The 19,109-nt window shown below is 45.2% G+C and overlaps 2 protein-coding genes across 2 annotated transcripts; both read left to right on the forward strand.

Annotated features, from left to right (window-relative positions):
• Positions 1 to 11,856: 11,856 nt before the first annotated feature.
• LOC124707551 (BTB/POZ and MATH domain-containing protein 1-like) lies at positions 11,857 to 12,867 on the forward strand. The gene has a single exon (XM_047239212.1). It carries the CDS (start codon positions 11,857 to 11,859, stop codon positions 12,865 to 12,867), a length of 1,011 nt encoding a protein of 336 aa, XP_047095168.1.
• Positions 12,868 to 17,585: 4,718 nt separating this feature from the next.
• On the forward strand, positions 17,586 to 18,581 carry LOC124707926 (BTB/POZ and MATH domain-containing protein 2-like). Its single transcript, XM_047239610.1, has one exon. The coding sequence runs from the start codon at positions 17,586 to 17,588 to the stop codon at positions 18,579 to 18,581; it is 996 nt and encodes a 331-aa protein (XP_047095566.1).
• The last annotated feature ends 528 nt before the right edge of the window (positions 18,582 to 19,109 follow it).

Raw genomic sequence — 19,109 nt, forward strand, 5'->3', positions numbered from 1 at the left:
GCAATGAAACCCTAGAGTTCCAAGCCGTGCGCGTTGGGGAGGCACCGGCGTGGGGGCGTACGACGGTAGCACGGCGATGGGCAGATGCGCTGGTGGCGCGGGTAGACGGAAGGAGTTCCATAGGCCGCGTGTGCGTCATATGTCATCGGTGCAGACGAGCCATATGCCGGAGATGCTGGCGACGGATACGTTGGAGGCACGTAAGGAGGCAGCGGCTACGTGTATCCATGGACAGCAACGGCCATCGGGGCACCATGGGGCGCGAGATCAGCAGTAGGGGCAACCACAGCAGTCGGCATCAACGGGGAATCAGCTACTGGCGTGACCATAGGTGGCGGCCGGGGATGCTCCCAGGTGAGGGGTTGCGACTACGTGAAGGATGAAGCAGCGACGAGGGAGGATGATGCGGAAGTGGAGAGCGCACTGTCGGCGGAGGCCATCGCTTTGACAACGGCGGCAGCAGAAAAACGTGGATCAACGACCTAATGTGATACCATTATTAGACAGAGTTTTGGGGCTGCTCAACACCCTAATAAGAATGTAGCTATTTCATTCATATAGGGTAAAAAAGTGTACAATATAGATTATTAGAGACATATACATCTATTACGTATAATATAGTCTTAGAGCAAGTACAATAAGTCATAGTCAGCTGAGTACAAGATTAAAATAACATATATGTGTCTAGTTGGAGGAGAGAGAAGAAGTGAGAATGTAAATGAGCTCTTATGCAAGAGCTAGCTTTAGCAAGTGCTCTTAGGCAAGTTGTGTGAATGAAAAGTGTGTCATCCATTGAGAAAGTAGTACAATCTTATAGCTAACTATTGTACTTATTGGCTACATATTGACTATAAATAACATTGCATATTGCTTGTAGCCAACAACCGACTATACTATTAAAGTTGCTCTTAGAGCAAGTACAATAGAGTCCAGTCAACTGACTATAAGATATTAAATAATATATTTTAGATGAGTTGGAGGAGAGAGAATAGGAGAGAGTGAAGGAGATATGCCCTAGAGGCAATAATAAAGTGGTTATTATTTATATCTTTATGTTTATGATAAATGTTTATATATCATGCTAGAATTGTATTAACCGAAACATTAGTACATGTGTGATATGTAGACAAACAAGAAGTCCCTAGTATGCCTCTTAAACTAGCTTGTTGATTAATGGATGATTAGTTTCATAATCATGAACATTGGATGTTATTAATAACAAGGTTATGTCATTGTATGAATGATATAATGGACACACCCAATTAAGCGTAGCATAAGATCTCGTCATTAAGTTATTTGCTATAAGCTTTCGATACATAGTTACCTAGTCCTTATGACCATGAGATCATGTAAATCACTTATACCGGAAAGGTACTTTGATTACACCAAACACCACTGCGTAAATGGGTGGCTATAAAGGTGGGATTAAGTATCCGGAAAGTATGAGTTGAGGCATATGGATCAACGAGTGGGATTTGTCCATCCCGATGACGGATAGATATACTCCGGGCCCTCTCGGTGGAATGTCGTCTAAATGTCTTGCAAGCATATGAATGAGTTCATAAGAGACCACATATCACGGTACGAGTAAAGAGTACTTGTCGAGAGACGAGGTTGAACAAGGTATAGAGTGATACCGAAGATCAAACCTCGGACAAGTAAAATATCGCGAGACAAAGGGAATTGGTAATGTATGTGAATGGTTCATTCGATCACTAATGTCATCGTTGAATATGTGGGAGCCATTATGGATCTCCGGATCCCGCTATTGGTTATTGGTCGGAGTGAGTACTCAACCATGTCCGCATAGTTCACGAACCGTAGGGTGACACACTTAAAGTTGGATGTTGAAATGGTAGTACTTGAATATGGAATGGAGTTCGAATATTTGTTCGGAGTCCCGGATGAGATCCCGGACATCACGAGGAGTTCCGGAATGGTCCGGAGAATAAGATTCATATATAGGATGTCATTTTATGTGAATTAAAATGTCACGGAAGGTTCTATGGAAGGTTCTAGAAAAGTCCGGAAGAAACCACCAAGGAAGGTGGAGTCCACATGGGACTCCACCTCCATGGCCGGCCAACCCTAGTGGGGGAGGAGTCCCAAGTGGACTCCCCCTTAGGGGGCCGGCCACACCCCCATATGGGAGGTGGAAATCCCACCTTTGGTGGGAGTCCTAGTTGGGCTAGGTTTCCCCTTTTTATGGGAGGTTTCTGGTTCGGGTCTTATTCGAAGACTTGGAGACCAACTCTTGGGAATCCACCTATATAATGAGGGGCCAAGGGGAGGGGGCCGGCCACCCCAAGACCACAAGCTGGCCGCCCCATTGAAGTGGCCGGCCACCCCTCCCAAACCCTAGCCGCCCCTCTCCTCCATATCTCCCGCGTAGCTTAGCGAAGCTCCGCCGGACTTCTTCACCGCCACCGACACCACGCCGTCGTGCTGTCGGATTCAAGAGGAGCTACTACTTCCGCTGCCCGCTGGAACGGGGAGGTGGACGTAGTCTTCATCAACAACCGAACGTGTGACCGAGTACGGAGGTGCTGCCCGTTCGTGGCGCCGGAACCGATCGTGATCAAGATCTTCTACGCGCTTTTGCAAGCGGCAAGTGATCGTCTACCGCAGCAACAAGAGCCTCCTCTTGTAGGCTTTGGAATCTCTTCAAGGGTGAGACTCGATACCCCTCGTTGCTACCGTCTTCTAGATTGCATCTTGGCTTGGATTGCGTGTCCGCGGTAGGAAATTTTTTGTTTTCTATGCAACGTTATCCTACCGTGGTATCAGAGCCGTGTCTATGCATAGATGGTTGCACGAGTAGAACACAATGGTTTGTGGGCGTTGATGCTCTTGTTATCTTTAGTTTGAGTACTTTGCATCTTTGTGGCATAGTGGGATGAAGCGGCTCGGACTAACTTTACATGACCGCGTTCATGAGACTTGTTCCTCGTTCGACATGCAACTTGTATTGCATAAGAGGCTTTGCGGGTGTCTCGTCTCTCCTACTATAGTGAAGATTCAATTTACTCTTCTATCGAAAACATTAGTATCAACGTTGTGGTTCATGTTCGTAGGTAGATTAGATCAATCTCGAAAACCCTAAACCACGTAAAATATGCAAACCAAATTAGAGACGTCTAACTTGTTTTTGCAGGGGTTTGGTGATGTGATATGGCCATAATATGATGATGAATATGTATGAGATGATCATTATTGTATTGTGGCAACCGGCAGGAGCCTTATGGTTGTCTTTAAATTTCATGTTGAGTAGTATTTCAAAGTAGTTGTAATAGTTGCTACATGGAGGACAATCATGAAGACGGCGCCATTGACCTTGACGCTACACCGATGATGATGGAGATCATGCCCGAAGATGATGGAGATCATGTCCGTGCTTTGGAGATGAAGATCAAAGGCGCAAAGACAAAAAGGGCCATATCATATCACATATGAACTGCATGTGATGTTAATCCTTTTATGCATCTTATTTTGCTTAGATCGCGACGGTAGCATTATAAGATGATCCCTCACTAAAATTTCAAGATAATAAAGTGTTCATCCTTAGTAGCACCGTTACCAAGTCTTGTCGTTTCGAAGCATCACGTGATGATCGGATGTGATAGATTCAATAAGTACATACAACGGGTGCAAGACAGTTTTGCACATGCGGATACTAAGGTGGCCTTGACGAGCCTAGCATGTACAGACATGGTCTCGGAACACGTGATACCGAAAGGTAGAGCATGAATCATATGGTTGATATGATGAACACTTTGAGTGTTCGCCATTGAAATCACACCTTTTCTCGTGATGATCGGGTTTAGGTGTGGTGGATTTGGTTCGTGTGATCACTAAGACAATGCGAGGGATATTGTTTTGAGTGGGAGTTCACTTAGGTTTTTAATTATGTCGAATTAAAATTTGAACTCAATTTGTCATAAACTTAGTCTAAACTATTGCAAATATATGTTGTAGAGATGGCGTCCCCAATCAATTTTAATCGGTTCCTAGAGAAAGAGAAACTTAAGAGCAACGGTAGCAACTTCACCGACTGGTTCCGTCATGTGAGGATCTTCCTCTGCGGCGGAAATCTGCAATTTGTGCTTGATGCACCGCTAGGTGACCCTCCTGCAGAAGATGAAACCGATGAAGTAAAAGCTGTTTACGCAACTCGGAAAACTCGGTACTCTCAAGTTCGGTGTGCCATCCTGTGCGGTCTGGAATCCGATCTTCAAAAACGTTTTGAGCACCACGATCCTCATGAGTTGATGAATGAGCTGAAAGCTATATTCGAGACTCATGCGGCCGTGGAATGCTATGAAGCATCGAAACATTTTTTCAGCTGTATGATGGAAGAAGGCAGCTCCGTTAGTGAGCACATGCTCGCCATGACCGGGCATGCAAAGAAACTCAGTGACTTGGGAATAGTGATTCCTAACAGACTGGGGATTAATCGTGTCCTTCAATCACTGCCACCAAGTTACAAGAACTTCGTGATGAACTACAATATGCAGAACATAAACAAGGAGTTACCTGAACTCTTTAGCATGCTAAAAGCTGCTGAGATTGAGATCAAGAAAGAGCACCAAGTGTTGATGGTCAACAAGACCACCAGTTTCAAGAAACAGGGCAAGTCTAAGGGAAAATTCAAGAAGGGTGGCAAGAAAGCTGCCACGCCTCCTATGAAACCTAAGAACGGCCCTAAGCCCGATGCTGAGTGCTATTATCGCAAGGAGAAGGGACACCTGGAAGCGTAATTGCTCCAAGTATCTGGTTGATCTGAAGAGCGGCCTTGTCAAGAAGAAGAAGGAAGGTATATCTGATATATATGTTATAGATGTTCATTTCACTGGTTCTCGTTCTAGTACCTGGGTATTTGATACTGGTTCGGTTGCTCATATTTGTAACTCGAAACAGGAACTAAAGAATAAACGACAACTGTTGAAGGATGAAGTGACGATGCGCGTTGGAAACGGATCCAAGGTCAATGTGATCGCAGTCGGCACACTTCCTCTACATCTACCTTCGGGATTAGTTTTAAGCCTAAATAATTGCTATTATGTACCTGCGTTGAGCATGAACATTATATCTGGATCTTGTTTAATGCAAGACGGTTATTCATTCAAGTCTGAGAATAATGGTTGTTCTATTTTTATGAATAATATCTTTTATGGTCGAGCACCACAAAAGAATGGCTTATTTCTATTAGATCTCGATAGTAGTGATACGCATATACATAACATTGATGCTAAGCGAATTAAACTGAATGATAATTCTACTTATATGTAGCACTCGTCGTCTTGGTCATATTGGAGTGAAACGCATGAAGAAACTCCATACTCGATGGATTACTTGAATCACTTGACTTTGAGTCACTTGATAGATGCGAAGCATGTCTAATGGGAAAAATGACAAAGACTCCATTTTCTGGTATAATGGAGCGAGCTACTGACTTATTGGAAATCATACATACCGATGTGTGCGGACCAATGAGCGTAGCATCGCGCGGTGGTTATCGTTATGTTCTAACCTTCACAGATGATCTGAGTAGATATGGGTATATCTATTTCATGAAACATAAATCCGAAACTTTCGAGAAGTTTAAGGAATTTCAAAGTGAAGTAGAAAATCAACGTAACAAGAAGATTAAATTTCTACGATCAGATCGTGGAGGTGAATATCTGAGTTATGAGTTTGGCATGCATTTAAAGAAATGCGGAATACTTTCACAATTGACACCGCCGGGAACACCTCAACGTAACGGTGTGTCCGAACGTCGTAATCGAACTCTCTTAGATATGGTTCGTTCTATGATGTCTCTTACCGATTTGCCGTTATCATTTTGGAGTTATGCATTAGAGACAGCCACATTCACTTTAAATAGAGCACCATCAAAATCCGTAGAAACGACACCGTATGAATTATGGTTTAATAAGAAACCTAAGTCGTCGTTCCCGATAGTTTGGGGTTGCGAAGCCTATGTAAAGAAGTTACAACCGGACAAGCTAGAACCCAAAGCGGAGAAATGCGTCTTCATAGGATACCCTAAGGAAACTATAGGGTACACTTTCTATCATAGATCCGAAGGCAAAATCTTTGTTGCTAAGAACGGAACCTTTCTTGAGAAAGAATTTCTCACTAAAGAAATGACTGGAAGAAAAGTAGAACTCGATGAGATTGATGAATCTATACTCGTTGATCAGAGTAGCGCAGTACCGGAAGTTGTACCTGTACCGCTTACATCGGCAACAGAGGAAGCTAATGATAATGATCATGAAACTTCGAACGAGGAAACTACTGAACCTCGCAGATCGACAAGGGAACGTGCCACTCCTGATTGGTATGATCCTTGTCTAAATGTCATGATTGTGGATAATAATGATGAGGACCCTGCGACGTATGAAGAAGCAATGATGAGCCCAGATTCCAACAAATGGCAAGAAGCCATGAAATCCGAAATGGGATCCATGTATGATAACAAAGTATGGACTTTGGTAGACTTACCTGATAGCCGAAAGGCTGTCGAGAATAAATGGATCTTCAAAAGAAAAACAGATGCAGATGGTAATATTACTGTCTATAAAGCTCGACTTGTCGCAAAGGGTTTCCGACAAATTCAAGGAGTTGACTACGATGAGACTTTCTCACCTGTAGCGAAGCTAAAATCTGTGAGGATTTTGTTAGCAATAGCTGCATTTTTCGATTATGAGATTTGGCGGATGGATGTCAAAACGGCGTTCCTTAATGGAGATATTGAGGAAGAGTTGTATATGGTACAACCCAAAGGTTTTGTCGATCCTAAAAATGCTGACAAAGTATGCAAACTTCAGCGTTCAATCTATGGACTGAAGCAAGCATCAAGAAGTTGGAACCGACGTTTTGATAAAGTGATCAAAGACTTCGGGTTTATACAGTGTCATGGAGAGGCCTGTATTTACAAGAAAGTGAGTGGGAGCTCGTAGCATTCCCGATATTATATGTAGATGACATATTATTGATCGGGAATGATATAGAACTATTAAGCGATGTTAAAGGTTATTTGAATAATAGTTTTTCAATGAAAGACCTTGGTGAAGCATCATATATATTAGGCATCAAGATTTATGGAGATAGATCAAGACGCCTAATAGGGCTATCACAGAGTACATATCTGGACAAGATTCTAAAGAAGTTTAGAATGGACGAAAGTAAGAAAGGGTTCTTACCTATGTTACCAGGCAAGGTATTGAGTAAGACTCAAGGACCGGCTACGGCAGAAGAAAGAGAAAGGATGAGTAAAATCCCCTATGCCTCGGCGATAGGATCTATCATGTATGCCATGCTATGTACTAGACCGGATATAGCACATGCTGTTAGTTTGACTAGCGAGATATCAAAGTGATCCAGGAATGGAACACTGGACAGCGGTCAATAATATCCTGAAGTACTTGAAAAGAACTAAGGATATGTTTCTTTGTTATGGAGGTGACCAAGAGCTTGTTGTAAACGGTTACACCGATGCAAGTTGGAACACTGATCCTGATGACTCTAAGTCACAATGCGGGTACGTGTTTATATTGAATGGTGCTTGCAGATAAGCTCGGGCAAGCTCGAAGCAGTGCACGGTGGCGAAGTCTTCAATAGAATCAGAGTACATAGCGGCTTCAGAGGCTTCATCAGAAGCGGTATGGATGAAGAGGTTCATTGTAGAGCTCGGTGTGGTTCCTAGTGCATTGGACCCATTAATCATTTACTGTGATAACATGGGTGCCATCGCCAATGCACAAGAGCCAAGGTCACACAAGAGGCTGAAGCATATCAAGCTGCGTTACCACTCGATTCGCGAGTACATCGAAGATGGAGAAGTAAAGATTTGCAAAGTACACACTGATCTGAATGTAGCAGATCCGTTAACTAAAACTCTCCCTAGGGCAAAGCATGACCAACACCAGAATGCCATGGTGTTAGGTATATTACTATGTAATCTAGATTATTGACTCTAGTGCAAGTGGGAGACTGAAGGAGATATGCCCTAGAGGCAATAATAAAGTGGTTATTATTTATATCTTTATGTTTATGATAAATGTTTATATATCATGCTAGAATTGTATTAACCGAAACATTAGTACATGTGTGATATGTAGACAAACAAGAAGTCCCTAGTATGCCTCTTAAACTAGCTTGTTGATTAATGGATGATTAGTTTCATAATCATGAACATTGGATGTTATTAATAACAAGGTTATGTCATTGTATGAATGATATAATGGACACACCCAATTAAGCGTAGCATAAGATCTCGTCATTAAGTTATTTGCTATAAGCTTTCGATACATAGTTACCTAGTCCTTATGACCATGAGATCATGTAAATCACTTATACCGGAAAGGTACTTTGATTACACCAAACACCACTTGCGTAAATGGGTGGCTATAAAGGTGGGATTAAGTATCCGGAAAGTATGAGTTGAGGCATATGGATCAACGAGTGGGATTTGTCCATCCCGATGACGGATAGATATACTCCGGGCCCTCTCGGTGGAATGTCGTCTAAATGTCTTGCAAGCATATGAATGAGTTCATAAGAGACCACATATCACGGTACGAGTAAAGAGTACTTGTCAGGAGACGAGGTTGAACAAGGTATAGAGTGATACCGAAGATCAAACCTCGGACAAGTAAAATATCGCGAGACAAAGGGAATTGGTAATGTATGTGAATGGTTCATTCGATCACTAATGTCATCGTTGAATATGTGGGAGCCATTATGGATCTCCGGATCCCGCTATTGGTTATTGGTCGGAGTGAGTACTCAACCATGTCCGCATAGTTCACGAACCGTAGGGTGACACACTTAAAGTTGGATGTTGAAATGGTAGTACTTGAATATGGAATGGAGTTCGAATATTTGTTCGGAGTCCCGGATGAGATCCCGGACATCACGAGGAGTTCCGGAATGGTCCGGAGAATAAGATTCATATATAGGATGTCATTTTATGTGAATTAAAATGTCACGGAAGGTTCTATGGAAGGTTCTAGAAGGTTCTAGAAAAGTCCGGAAGAAACCACCAAGGAAGGTGGAGTCCACATGGGACTCCACCTCCATGGCCGGCCAACCCTAGTGGGGGAGGAGTCCCAAGTGGACTCCCCTTAGGGGCCGGCCACACCCCCATATGGGAGGTGGAAATCCCACCTTTGGTGGGAGTCCTAGTTGGGCTAGGTTTCCCCTTTTTATGGGAGGTTTTTGGTTCGGGTCTTATTCGAAGACTTGGAGACCAACTCTTGGGAATCCACCTATATAATGAGGGGCCAAGGGGAGGGGGCCGGCCACCCCAAGACCACAAGCTGGCCGCCCCATTGAAGTGGCCGGCCACCCCCTCCCAAACCCTAGCCGCCCCCTCTCCTCCATATCTCCCGCGTAGCTTAGCGAAGCTCCGCCGGACTTCTTCACCGCCACCGACACCACGCCGTCGTGCTGTCGGATTCAAGAGGAGCTACTACTTCCGCTGCCCGCTGGAACGGGGAGGTGGACGTCGTCTTCATCAACAACCGAACGTGTGACCGAGTACGGAGGTGCTGCACGTTCGTGGCGCCGGAACCGATCGTGATCAAGATCTTCTACGCGCTTTTGCAAGCGGCAAGTGATCGTCTACCGCAGCAACAAGAGCCTCCTCTTGTAGGCTTTGGAATCTCTTCAAGGGTGAGACTCGATACCCCCTCGTTGCTACCGTCTTCTAGATTGCATCTTGGCTTGGATCGCGTGTCAGCGGTAGGAAAATTTTTGTTTTCTATGCAACGTTATCCTACAGAGAGAAGGGAGGTGGGCTACTATGCAATAGCCAGCTCTTGCACGTGCTCCTATGCACTTTGTGAGAGTGAGAGGTGGGCCATATGTTAGTAAAGTACTTCATTCTTATAGCTAACTATTGTACATGTTAGCTATATGGTGACTACAAATGATATGGCATCTTGTTATAACCAGCTGTTGGCTATACTATTGGAATTGCTCTTATAGAGAACGGCGATCCCATGGATCTGGTCCGGCGATAACCAGAGCGGAGGATGACATGGACCTCGAGGTCAACCATGGCATATACTAACATTACAGAAGCAATAAAAGAGAGGGGCAAAAACAGAACGTGAACCTTGGCCCACATTTTTTGTATTATTTGAAAGTTATGTGGATTTGCTTAAATAATTTGTGTTTGGGTTATTTTGGATACTCTAAGCTAATGGTTCGTGGATTTTGAGTACTCCTAGGTAAAAAGTTTGCAGACTATATTAGACCCTGTGTGCCAACAAACTGCATTCATTGGATCTAGATAGTAGGGGTGGACGCTCGGTCATGGTCGACAATTCAATCTTCGTATTTCGGTCTATTTTAAATTTAGCCATCTAAAATGAAGATTAAAATATACTCGTCACTTTTACTACCGACAAATTCGGGTACTCAATAATTCAGATTCAGGTTCGGTCATGAACCAAAAGTATGGTCGATGTAGTCAACACAAAAAGTAGACAATATTTAGTAAAAAATTGCAGTATTTTAGCTTAGTTTTGTAATTTTTTGCAATGCATATATTTTATTAATTGGAAAAAATAAATGTTCACCAATACCAAACAAAAATAAAATCCATGCTATGGTGTTTGATTGGCATACATCAATACCACAATTCATTCACATCACACAATTATGGAGTTTGGGGTGGTCACACTTATAGCTCGATCAGTTCGATCTATTCGGTTGTTAGGAACTAATGACTAAATTGGCCGATTTAAATTTGATCTGAATTTTTTCTAACCAATTTGTTGATTGGTCTTTTCGGTCTCGGTCTATTTGGGTTTGGTCTCGGTCTTTTCGGTTTTGGTTTTCGATTATCGGTTTTTATGCCCACACCTAGATCTAGAGGCGGTGGCAAACTCACGAGGACCTTTTTGACATTTCAAATACCCATTGAACATCTATCCATGTAATACATTTCCTGTAAAAGTTTGTAACTAATTTTTCAGCGGTTTTCTAAACTAGTTTTACATCTTCCTTATCTCGAAAAGCGCTTTTGGCATATGAGCACAAGTGCTCCTAGTTTTTTAAAAAAATTAAAAACATATTTCTATGATTTTAAAAATCTAGAATTAAATATGCACATACATATACTCATTCTTAATGAATGTTATAATTTTGGGGAAACATATGTTGTATTTTGAGCTATATAAAATAGATAGATTTCTGATAAAAAATATGACTTTTCCTACCTTGTACATAACAATAATTTTTTTCTGTAACTCAAAATACAACACATTTTTTTAAACAAATCATCACATCAGTATTCAAAACACGTGCATGTATTTATGGAATAAATTTTATAATTATTTGAAATACAAAAGTGTATTTGGGCTTGGAAGTACCGATCGAGTTTGCCTAGAGGTCGGATCAGTTGATGCACCCCTGGTACGGCCCGTATCGGTAGCCCGCGAAAGAGCAGTTCTAGGCTCAAGGGTTCCGCTTCAAGGGGCGGCGCTACAACTCTACAAGTGCAGACGACGAGCAGCGCCAGGGCAGAGGAGGCGGACGCACGGCGTACGACGGAGGTTTCTGGACGGGTGCGGGGAGGTAGGAGTAGCGGCAGGCGGCGCTTCAGCACCAATCGCCACCAACAGCAAGCCAACCGCCGCCACCACCAGCAAGCCAACCGCCGCCACCACCGGCATCTGTCGAGCCAGTGAGTGCCCTTCTGTACTCTTGTTCGATTCGCCGGGTCGAATCATTCGCTATCTCCTGAAGCATTATAAATTTTGGTGTATTTTTCTCCTTAACAATTGTTGCGGTAATTCTTTCTTACATTTGCTTAACAATTGCTCAGTGAGCAAGCGAGCCAAGATGGCGGAGCCGACCACTATTGTAGGCTGTTCTGTCTTCCAATTCAGAGTAGACTACGAGCAAAACAACAAGCTTCCCATCAGGGAGGCTGTCCACTCCGACGTAGTCTCTGTCGGGGGACACCTCTGGAGGGTCGAGTGCTTCCCGCGTGGTTATGATGAGGCCGACAATGGCGAGTATGTTTCTATCTTCTTCAGCCGCACGAGCCGATCTAGAAGCGTCAGGGCCATTGTCGAGGCCTTCATGATTGGTAGGGACGGCGAACCATCTACATCTTACGGGCGACGCATATGTGAAACATTTGCAATCGACGGAGATGAAGGGCCCCAGGACTCCTGGGGATGGACTCGGTTCCAGAAGGTTACCGATGTGGAGAAAAAATTTCTAATAGAGAGGCACGTCACATTTGTATGCACCATTGTAGTCATGGATGACAGTCCTATTCCAGTCCCTCCTTCAGACATTGGGATCCATCTTGGCCGCCTGCTCGATCACACTGACGGGACAGATGTGTCATTCATCGTTGATAACGAGACATTCCCTGCTCACCGAGCGGTTCTTGCTGCCCGATCACCGGTCTTCAGAGCAGAGCTCTTCGGTTCCATGGCCGAGGCTACCATGTCGTCCATCACACTGCACGACATCACACCTGCAACATTCAAAGTTATACTTCAGTTTATATACACGGATGAATTGCCTGCAAAAGATGACCTTGAGGACTCTTCCATTGAGATGATTCAGAATCTACTCGCTGCAGCTGATTGTTATGCACTTGACCGATTGAAGTTTATCTGTGCCCAAAAGTTATGGGATAAAGTGTCAGTAGATACAGTTGCAACTATCTTAGCTTGTGCAGAAACGTACAACTGCCACGAGTTGAAGAACAAGTGCATTGAGTTCTTTGTGCTGGAGGAAAATTTCAAGCAGGCTGTATTCACTGATGGTTATGTAGCATTGGTTATAAAATTTCCATTGGTTGCCGCTGAGCTCAAAAAGAGGGTTAGGGCATAACACGGGTTTGAAGTTCAAGCCTAGCTCTAGTATGGTGTTGGTATATTTTTTTAGATAAAAGGCATCTAGTGCCCGACTTTAAATTAATAAAGCCCTCGAGGTTTGAAACATAGAATGGTTACAATGCTGCGGCATACAGCTTAGCCGAAGGAACAAGCTAACAGCAAAGCAAGAAAACGAAATAGGGGCGATCCAGCCAAAGTCATGGCGCCACGTCAAGAGGAGTCGCGTGCGCCTGCGCCATCGGAGATCCTTGCTGGTCACTTGCCACCACGTCCGCGTGCAAAAGTCTTAATTGCCTTGCCATCTCCAACAGGTTTGCTCTGTCTTGGGGCTTTGCGAGAGGCGTCCACAGCTGCAAGAACACGACAGTTTTATAAAGAAGGTTAGCAGGTTTAGAAATCACCCTAGATTCAAAAACGTGCTTGTTGCGAACTTGCCAAAGCGCCCAGCTTTGCGCCGCAAAAAGGGTCCAAATAAGACGGCGCGGACGGCCCGAAAAACTGGAGACGATGGCAAAAAACTGGGCAAAAGAGGTAGGGGACCAGCGACATTCGAGGAGCTGCCTTGCCACACTCCACATAAATCTAGCGAGCGAACAGGTGAAGAAAATATGATTTGCGTCTTCTGGCGCATCACAGAGGGCACATCTCCCAGTTGCCGGGCCAAACCTGGAGGCCACCAACTGGCTAGATGGGAGGCGATCAAGTATCAACTGCCAGGTGAAGATGCGAATCTTAAGCGGGAGTTTGGCTGCCCACACATCCCTAGCATGCGCAACAGAAGCTCCCTCGGACAGTTTCTTGTACATGGATGACACGGAGTAGCAGCCCGAGGGATCTTCTGAAGCATACAATCTCTGTTGGCTTTGTTTGGGAGCATGATATTGCAGAATCTTGTTATGTGTTGGGCTCAGTTGCTACCAAGTACTGATAGGGATAATTGAGGTCAGGTGGAGCATGTTGTTAGATGACTTAGATGCAAAGTTAAGGACGCCCTGTTAAATCAGTAGCTCATTTTTGTTTTTATCTTTGTGTTGGTCTGAGCATGTCGTGTCCTGAAGCTTGCAGGATTTTCGCTTTTGCTAATGCAGGTGCATAACTATCTAATTATCTGTAGTCTGAGCTCCATGGGTACGTACTATATATGATCAGTGCAAAGCAAGTCAGAGTTGGTCGACAAAGTTCTGGAGTATGCCTTCTGTACTTTAATTACTCGATTCATCTGGTACCGAGTACTGAGATCAGTGATATCCTGATTGCACCTATCATGTGGAAAAAAAACAAACAAAGTTTATTTTCCATCAGGAAATTTTCTTTTTTCTAAACAAACTTTGCTATCGTCACTAATCATGACCTGAGTTATAAGTGGAGTTACAACTGAGATTTTTTCGTTTCAAGTCGAGTTCCAACTGGGTTCTTTTAGTTACATGTGAGGTTACACTTGAGATTTTTCTAATTGCAACTGAGTCTTTTTTCCCTAATTGGAATTGTAAAATAAAATATACAAAAAATGAAGTCATACCATTTCCTCGAAATAGGCTTTCGCCCCGCTATATTAATATAGCAACCAACCGATACAAGATAGCAATCACCGCTGGGGCAAACAGCACATCAAGTCCAAAAGAAAGAAGAGAGAAAATATAAAAGAAACTAATGCCGACACCGATAGATTGACGAAAACGAAGATAGCCCGCAATCGCTGCGCCCTCGGGAAGTCCCACCGCTTCCTAGCACATCGAGTCATCGCATATGAAGCAACACCTTCAACAAGGAGGCGACGATGTCGCCGCTGCTGCCCGGACTCATCCTAGGGTTTCCCCCCGTATGTGGAGAGGATAGGGTAGGGGTACCCCCGACGCCCTTCAGGAAGGAAAGATGACACCTGTAGGCGTCGCCGCGTCGGCGTCGAACAAGCCGACAGGGATTTCTCCCGATCCCCAAACCACCATCACCTCAGACAACTCGAAGTGCTCCATCCAACTGCCACCAACCAGCATGCGCCACCACGATCAAGAAGCCATCCTCGCCATCGCACTGTGGTCCCAGACACGAGGCCTCGAGGGGAGGAAGGGCACAACAGGGTTAGGGGAAGCAGCACCGCCGCCACGCGGGAGGGAACATCCTCCACCGCCATCGCGGTAGCAGACCGGACGTGCCAGCAGAAACACACCGAGCCCCTACTGGCCCGGCCAGGCCCGTAAAGTTTCCGCCGCCACGCTGCAGCTGGCCGGCGAGCAGCGCCGCCACCACCCATCCCCGCCGACGCCCCACGTCTGCCTCCAGGGAGCAGCACCCGGGCCTGAGGCCGCCCACCCTGACCCAGATGGGGCCCAGAGGGCCCAGATCTGGGCCGAGAGGGCACGGCCAGCCGCCCGCCAGCGACCGGCCATCTGCCGCCAAGCCACCTCGCTGCCCCGCCGCCAAGGAGCAACAACTCCGCTTCGAGAGCCACCCGACCGCGCCGGACCAGCACCTAGCCTAGGGACACCGCCACGGGCGCCGAGCGCCGCGCCTCCTTGCCACGCGCGCGGGAAATGGCCGGCCGCCGCAGCCGGCATCGCACGAGCAACGCCCGGCGGCGGCGGAGGGGAGGGGGAGGAGAAGGAAGGGCGGGCGGCGGCGCTAGGGTTGGCTCCCTCTCGCCCGCGCTTCTTACTAGTTACCATCAACCCCAAGTCATACTATTTCTATGATGAAAAAAGAAGAAAAACAGCCATATTACGACCCACAAATGAAAAAGGAACCAGCCCTAATTTTTTATTTTTAGCAATAGTTTCCTATTTATTTAAAACTCAAATATTACAGGGATATCCACATCATCAGGTTGATTAATTGGCCAAAGAAAGCGGCCAAAGCTATTAGACAGAGAGAATCTAGCCAGATTGTGAGCTTCTTGATTAGAAGCTCGCCGTTCGAAATAGAAAGCGGCACTGTGAAACTCAGTGCTCCACTCTGAAACCAGCCCCAAATGGATATGCGTTTTATCAAAAGACGAGTAAGGACCCCTACACACAAAGCCTACAAGGTCAACTTGGGTCACTACAAGCCCTTTGGCAGATTACACATACAAATATAACGACAAAATGAAAACACAGTTTGTACAAATCCCATAAGATATGGGTGTCCAGTTTTCGGTACCCCCTCGGATTCAAAATAATTACTCGAAATCACCTAATTTTGGGAACCTTCTCTCCTCTACCAAAAATTGGTTTCGGTCGCTAAATTTGGCAATTATGCTGGAGATCTTCTAAACGGATGGTTAGGAAAAGGAGACTGATTTCTGATTTCTGAAAGATGGTACGTACGTACATACTCTAGGGAAAAGGCACACTTTGGTTTGGAACTGTGCATTAGGAGTTAGACTTCAAGAGTCCTACACACTGTACACAAAAAGTCAAGAGTCCCACTCCAAACCGGACTAGAGCTAGTTCAGATTCTGTTTAATTAATAGAGTGCTGACACAGTGACACGTGAGTTTGTAAACCACCAAACCGGACTGCGGGACTAGGGTGTTTGCATCGCATACGGGTAGCCTCGTGTTGGGCGAATCCTCTGTATAGTTATTGCCTTTGCAGTTTGAGAGTAAAGATAAAAGTATAAGTTGTAGGCAAAACGGAAAATTTATCGCCAACGTGTGTTCAACCTAGTTAGGTTTCTGATCAGATCAAGTTTCTCTCAGCTAGCTAGGTTAAACGCCATATTGCGCACACCCGCGTGAGAATCGATCTAAATCTTCAAAGCCTGCACAGCAACGGAAATTGACGAGTGTTCTTGGCTCAAGGGTTTCGGCGCCATCTTGCGCGGAGCAAGTTGCCAGGGGCGGCGATCACGAGAGCAGGCGACGAGCAGCGACGGGCAGGCAGAGCAGCGGCGGAGGATCAGAGACGGGTGCCGGGAGGTCGGAGGAGCGGCGGGTGGCGCCTGATCAACACCGATCGCAACCATCAGGAGGCCAACAGGAAGCCAGTGAGTGTCCTCTGCTGCTCTGGATCGGTTCCTTTGATTGTCACTGGCAAATTTGCTTTAGTTTCTTTTGCTTGTTCAATTCTTTCTTTTTGTAACATTTGCTTGAAAATTCTTCAGTGAACAAAAAGGAAACTATTTTAAAGAGAGGGCATATTTAGATTAAGTTAAGGTGGTATAATAATGTTTAGATTTTTAAAATTTATTCAAATTTGAAAATTTTCCTATTTTAAAAAACTCGCGAAAACGTTTCTTCTGAAAAAATGTAACTCCGTATTTTGGAAAACTGAAAATATTAACAAAAAAAAAACAGCAAAAGGGAAAAGATTCGTACCTGATCAATGGGTCCTACCGCGGCCCATTCACGCACCTGACGTGTTGGAAGCCCGCAAACAACAGCTTTGTGCTCAAGGGTTTCGGTGCGAGCGGCGGCGCCCCTAGTGCGAACGACGAACAGCGCCAAGGCAGAGGAGGCGGACATCCGGTGTACGGCGGAGGTTCCTGGACGCGTGGGGGAGGTCGGTGGAGCGGCCGCAAGCGCCTCAGCACCAATCGCCATCACCAGCCGGCCAACCGCCGCCACGGACGGCAGCTGTCGAGCAAGTGAGTGCCCTCCTGTACTTTGTTTGATTCGCCCGGTCGAACCATTCGCTAGGCCGTGAAGCATTGTCAAATTTGTGGTAGTATTTTTTATGCTTAGCTTAATTGTTTTCGGCAATGCATAGCAATTGTTCAGTAAGCAAGCGAGCCAAGATGTCAGAGCCGGAGGCGCGAACCACTGTTGTAGGCTCTTCCGTGCAGTTCAGAGTTTACTACGAGCAAATCAAGCAGCTTCCCATTGGCAACCCCATCCTCTCCGACGTTGTCTCTGCCGGGGGACACCTCTGGAGGATTGAGTTTTTCTCTGGCGACGACGACGTGGGCATTTCTATCTACCTCAGGCACATGAGCAAATCCAGAAGTGCCAGGGCCATCTTCGAGGCCTTCGTGATGGGTAGGGATGGCACACCATCTAAGCCGGCTATGCAATGGTTATGTCAAACCTTTGAAGCCAGTGGAGATACAAAGGGCAACGACAACTGGGGATTGTTGATGGTGGTTCCTGATCTGGAGAAAAGATTCTTAATAGAGAGACACGTCACATTTGTATGCACCATCATGGTCACCGACCACAGTCCTATTCTGGTGCCGCCTTCAGACATTGGAACCCATCTTGGCCGCCTGCTAGATCAAACTGATGGGGCAGACGTGTCATTCATCATTGACGATGAGACATTCCCTGCTCACCGAGCAGTGCTTGCTGCCCGCTCACCAGTCTTCAAAGCAGAGCTATTCGGTTCCATGGCCGAGTCTACAATGTCCTCCATCACGCTGCACGACATCACACCTGCAACATTTAAAACTTTGCTATGGTTCATATACACAGATGAATTGCCCTCACAAGACGAGCATCAGGACTCTTCCACTGAGATGATTCAGAATCTACTCGTTGCAGCCGATCGGTATGCGCTTGACAGGCTGAAGATCATCTGTGCCCAGAAGCTATGGGATAAAGTGTCGGTAGATACAGTTGCAGCTATCTTAGGTTTCGCCGAAACATACAATTGTCAGGAGTTGAAAAACAAGTGCATCGACTTCTTTGCAGTGGAGATTAATTTCAAACAGGTCATGTTCACCGATGGTTACGCAATGTTGCTTCTGAAGTTCCCATTGATCATCGCTGAGCTCAAGAAGAGGGTTGGGGCATAACATGCGTTCTGAAGTTCAAGCCTAGCTCTAGGATGGTGTTTTGGTATATATTGAGTAGTTTCTGACGTCACAGTTTCTATTTATTGAGTGGCTAGGAGCTTGATATTGCAGAACCTTGTTATATGTTGGGCTTAGTTGATGCTGATAACTGAGGTGAGCTGCAGTTTGCTGTCAGATAATTCAGATGCAAAGTCAAGGATGTCGTGTTAAATCAGCTGCCCATTTGTGTTTTTGTTTCTCTGTTGGCTTGGACATGTCGTGTGAAGTCAGCTGCCCTGAAGCTTTTTAAGATGTTTACCTGACCATTCTTGTGCAACTATCTAGATATATGTAGTCTTAACTCGATGCTACGATATGATCATTGCAAAGCATATCAGAGCTCAGGAAATCTGAATGTTTACTGTGTATGTTGTCAAAATTCTGGACTATACCTTATTACCTTTTGCATACTTCAGTGTTTACTCGAATTCTTCAATGTATCAGATAACTGAAATGGGTGATATCATCAGGATGGAGCCTTCTGGTAAC

The sequence above is a fragment of the Lolium rigidum genome, chromosome 4 (genome assembly GCF_022539505.1).
Source record: "Lolium rigidum isolate FL_2022 chromosome 4, APGP_CSIRO_Lrig_0.1, whole genome shotgun sequence".
In the NCBI taxonomy this organism is placed as follows: Eukaryota; Viridiplantae; Streptophyta; class Magnoliopsida; order Poales; family Poaceae; genus Lolium; species Lolium rigidum.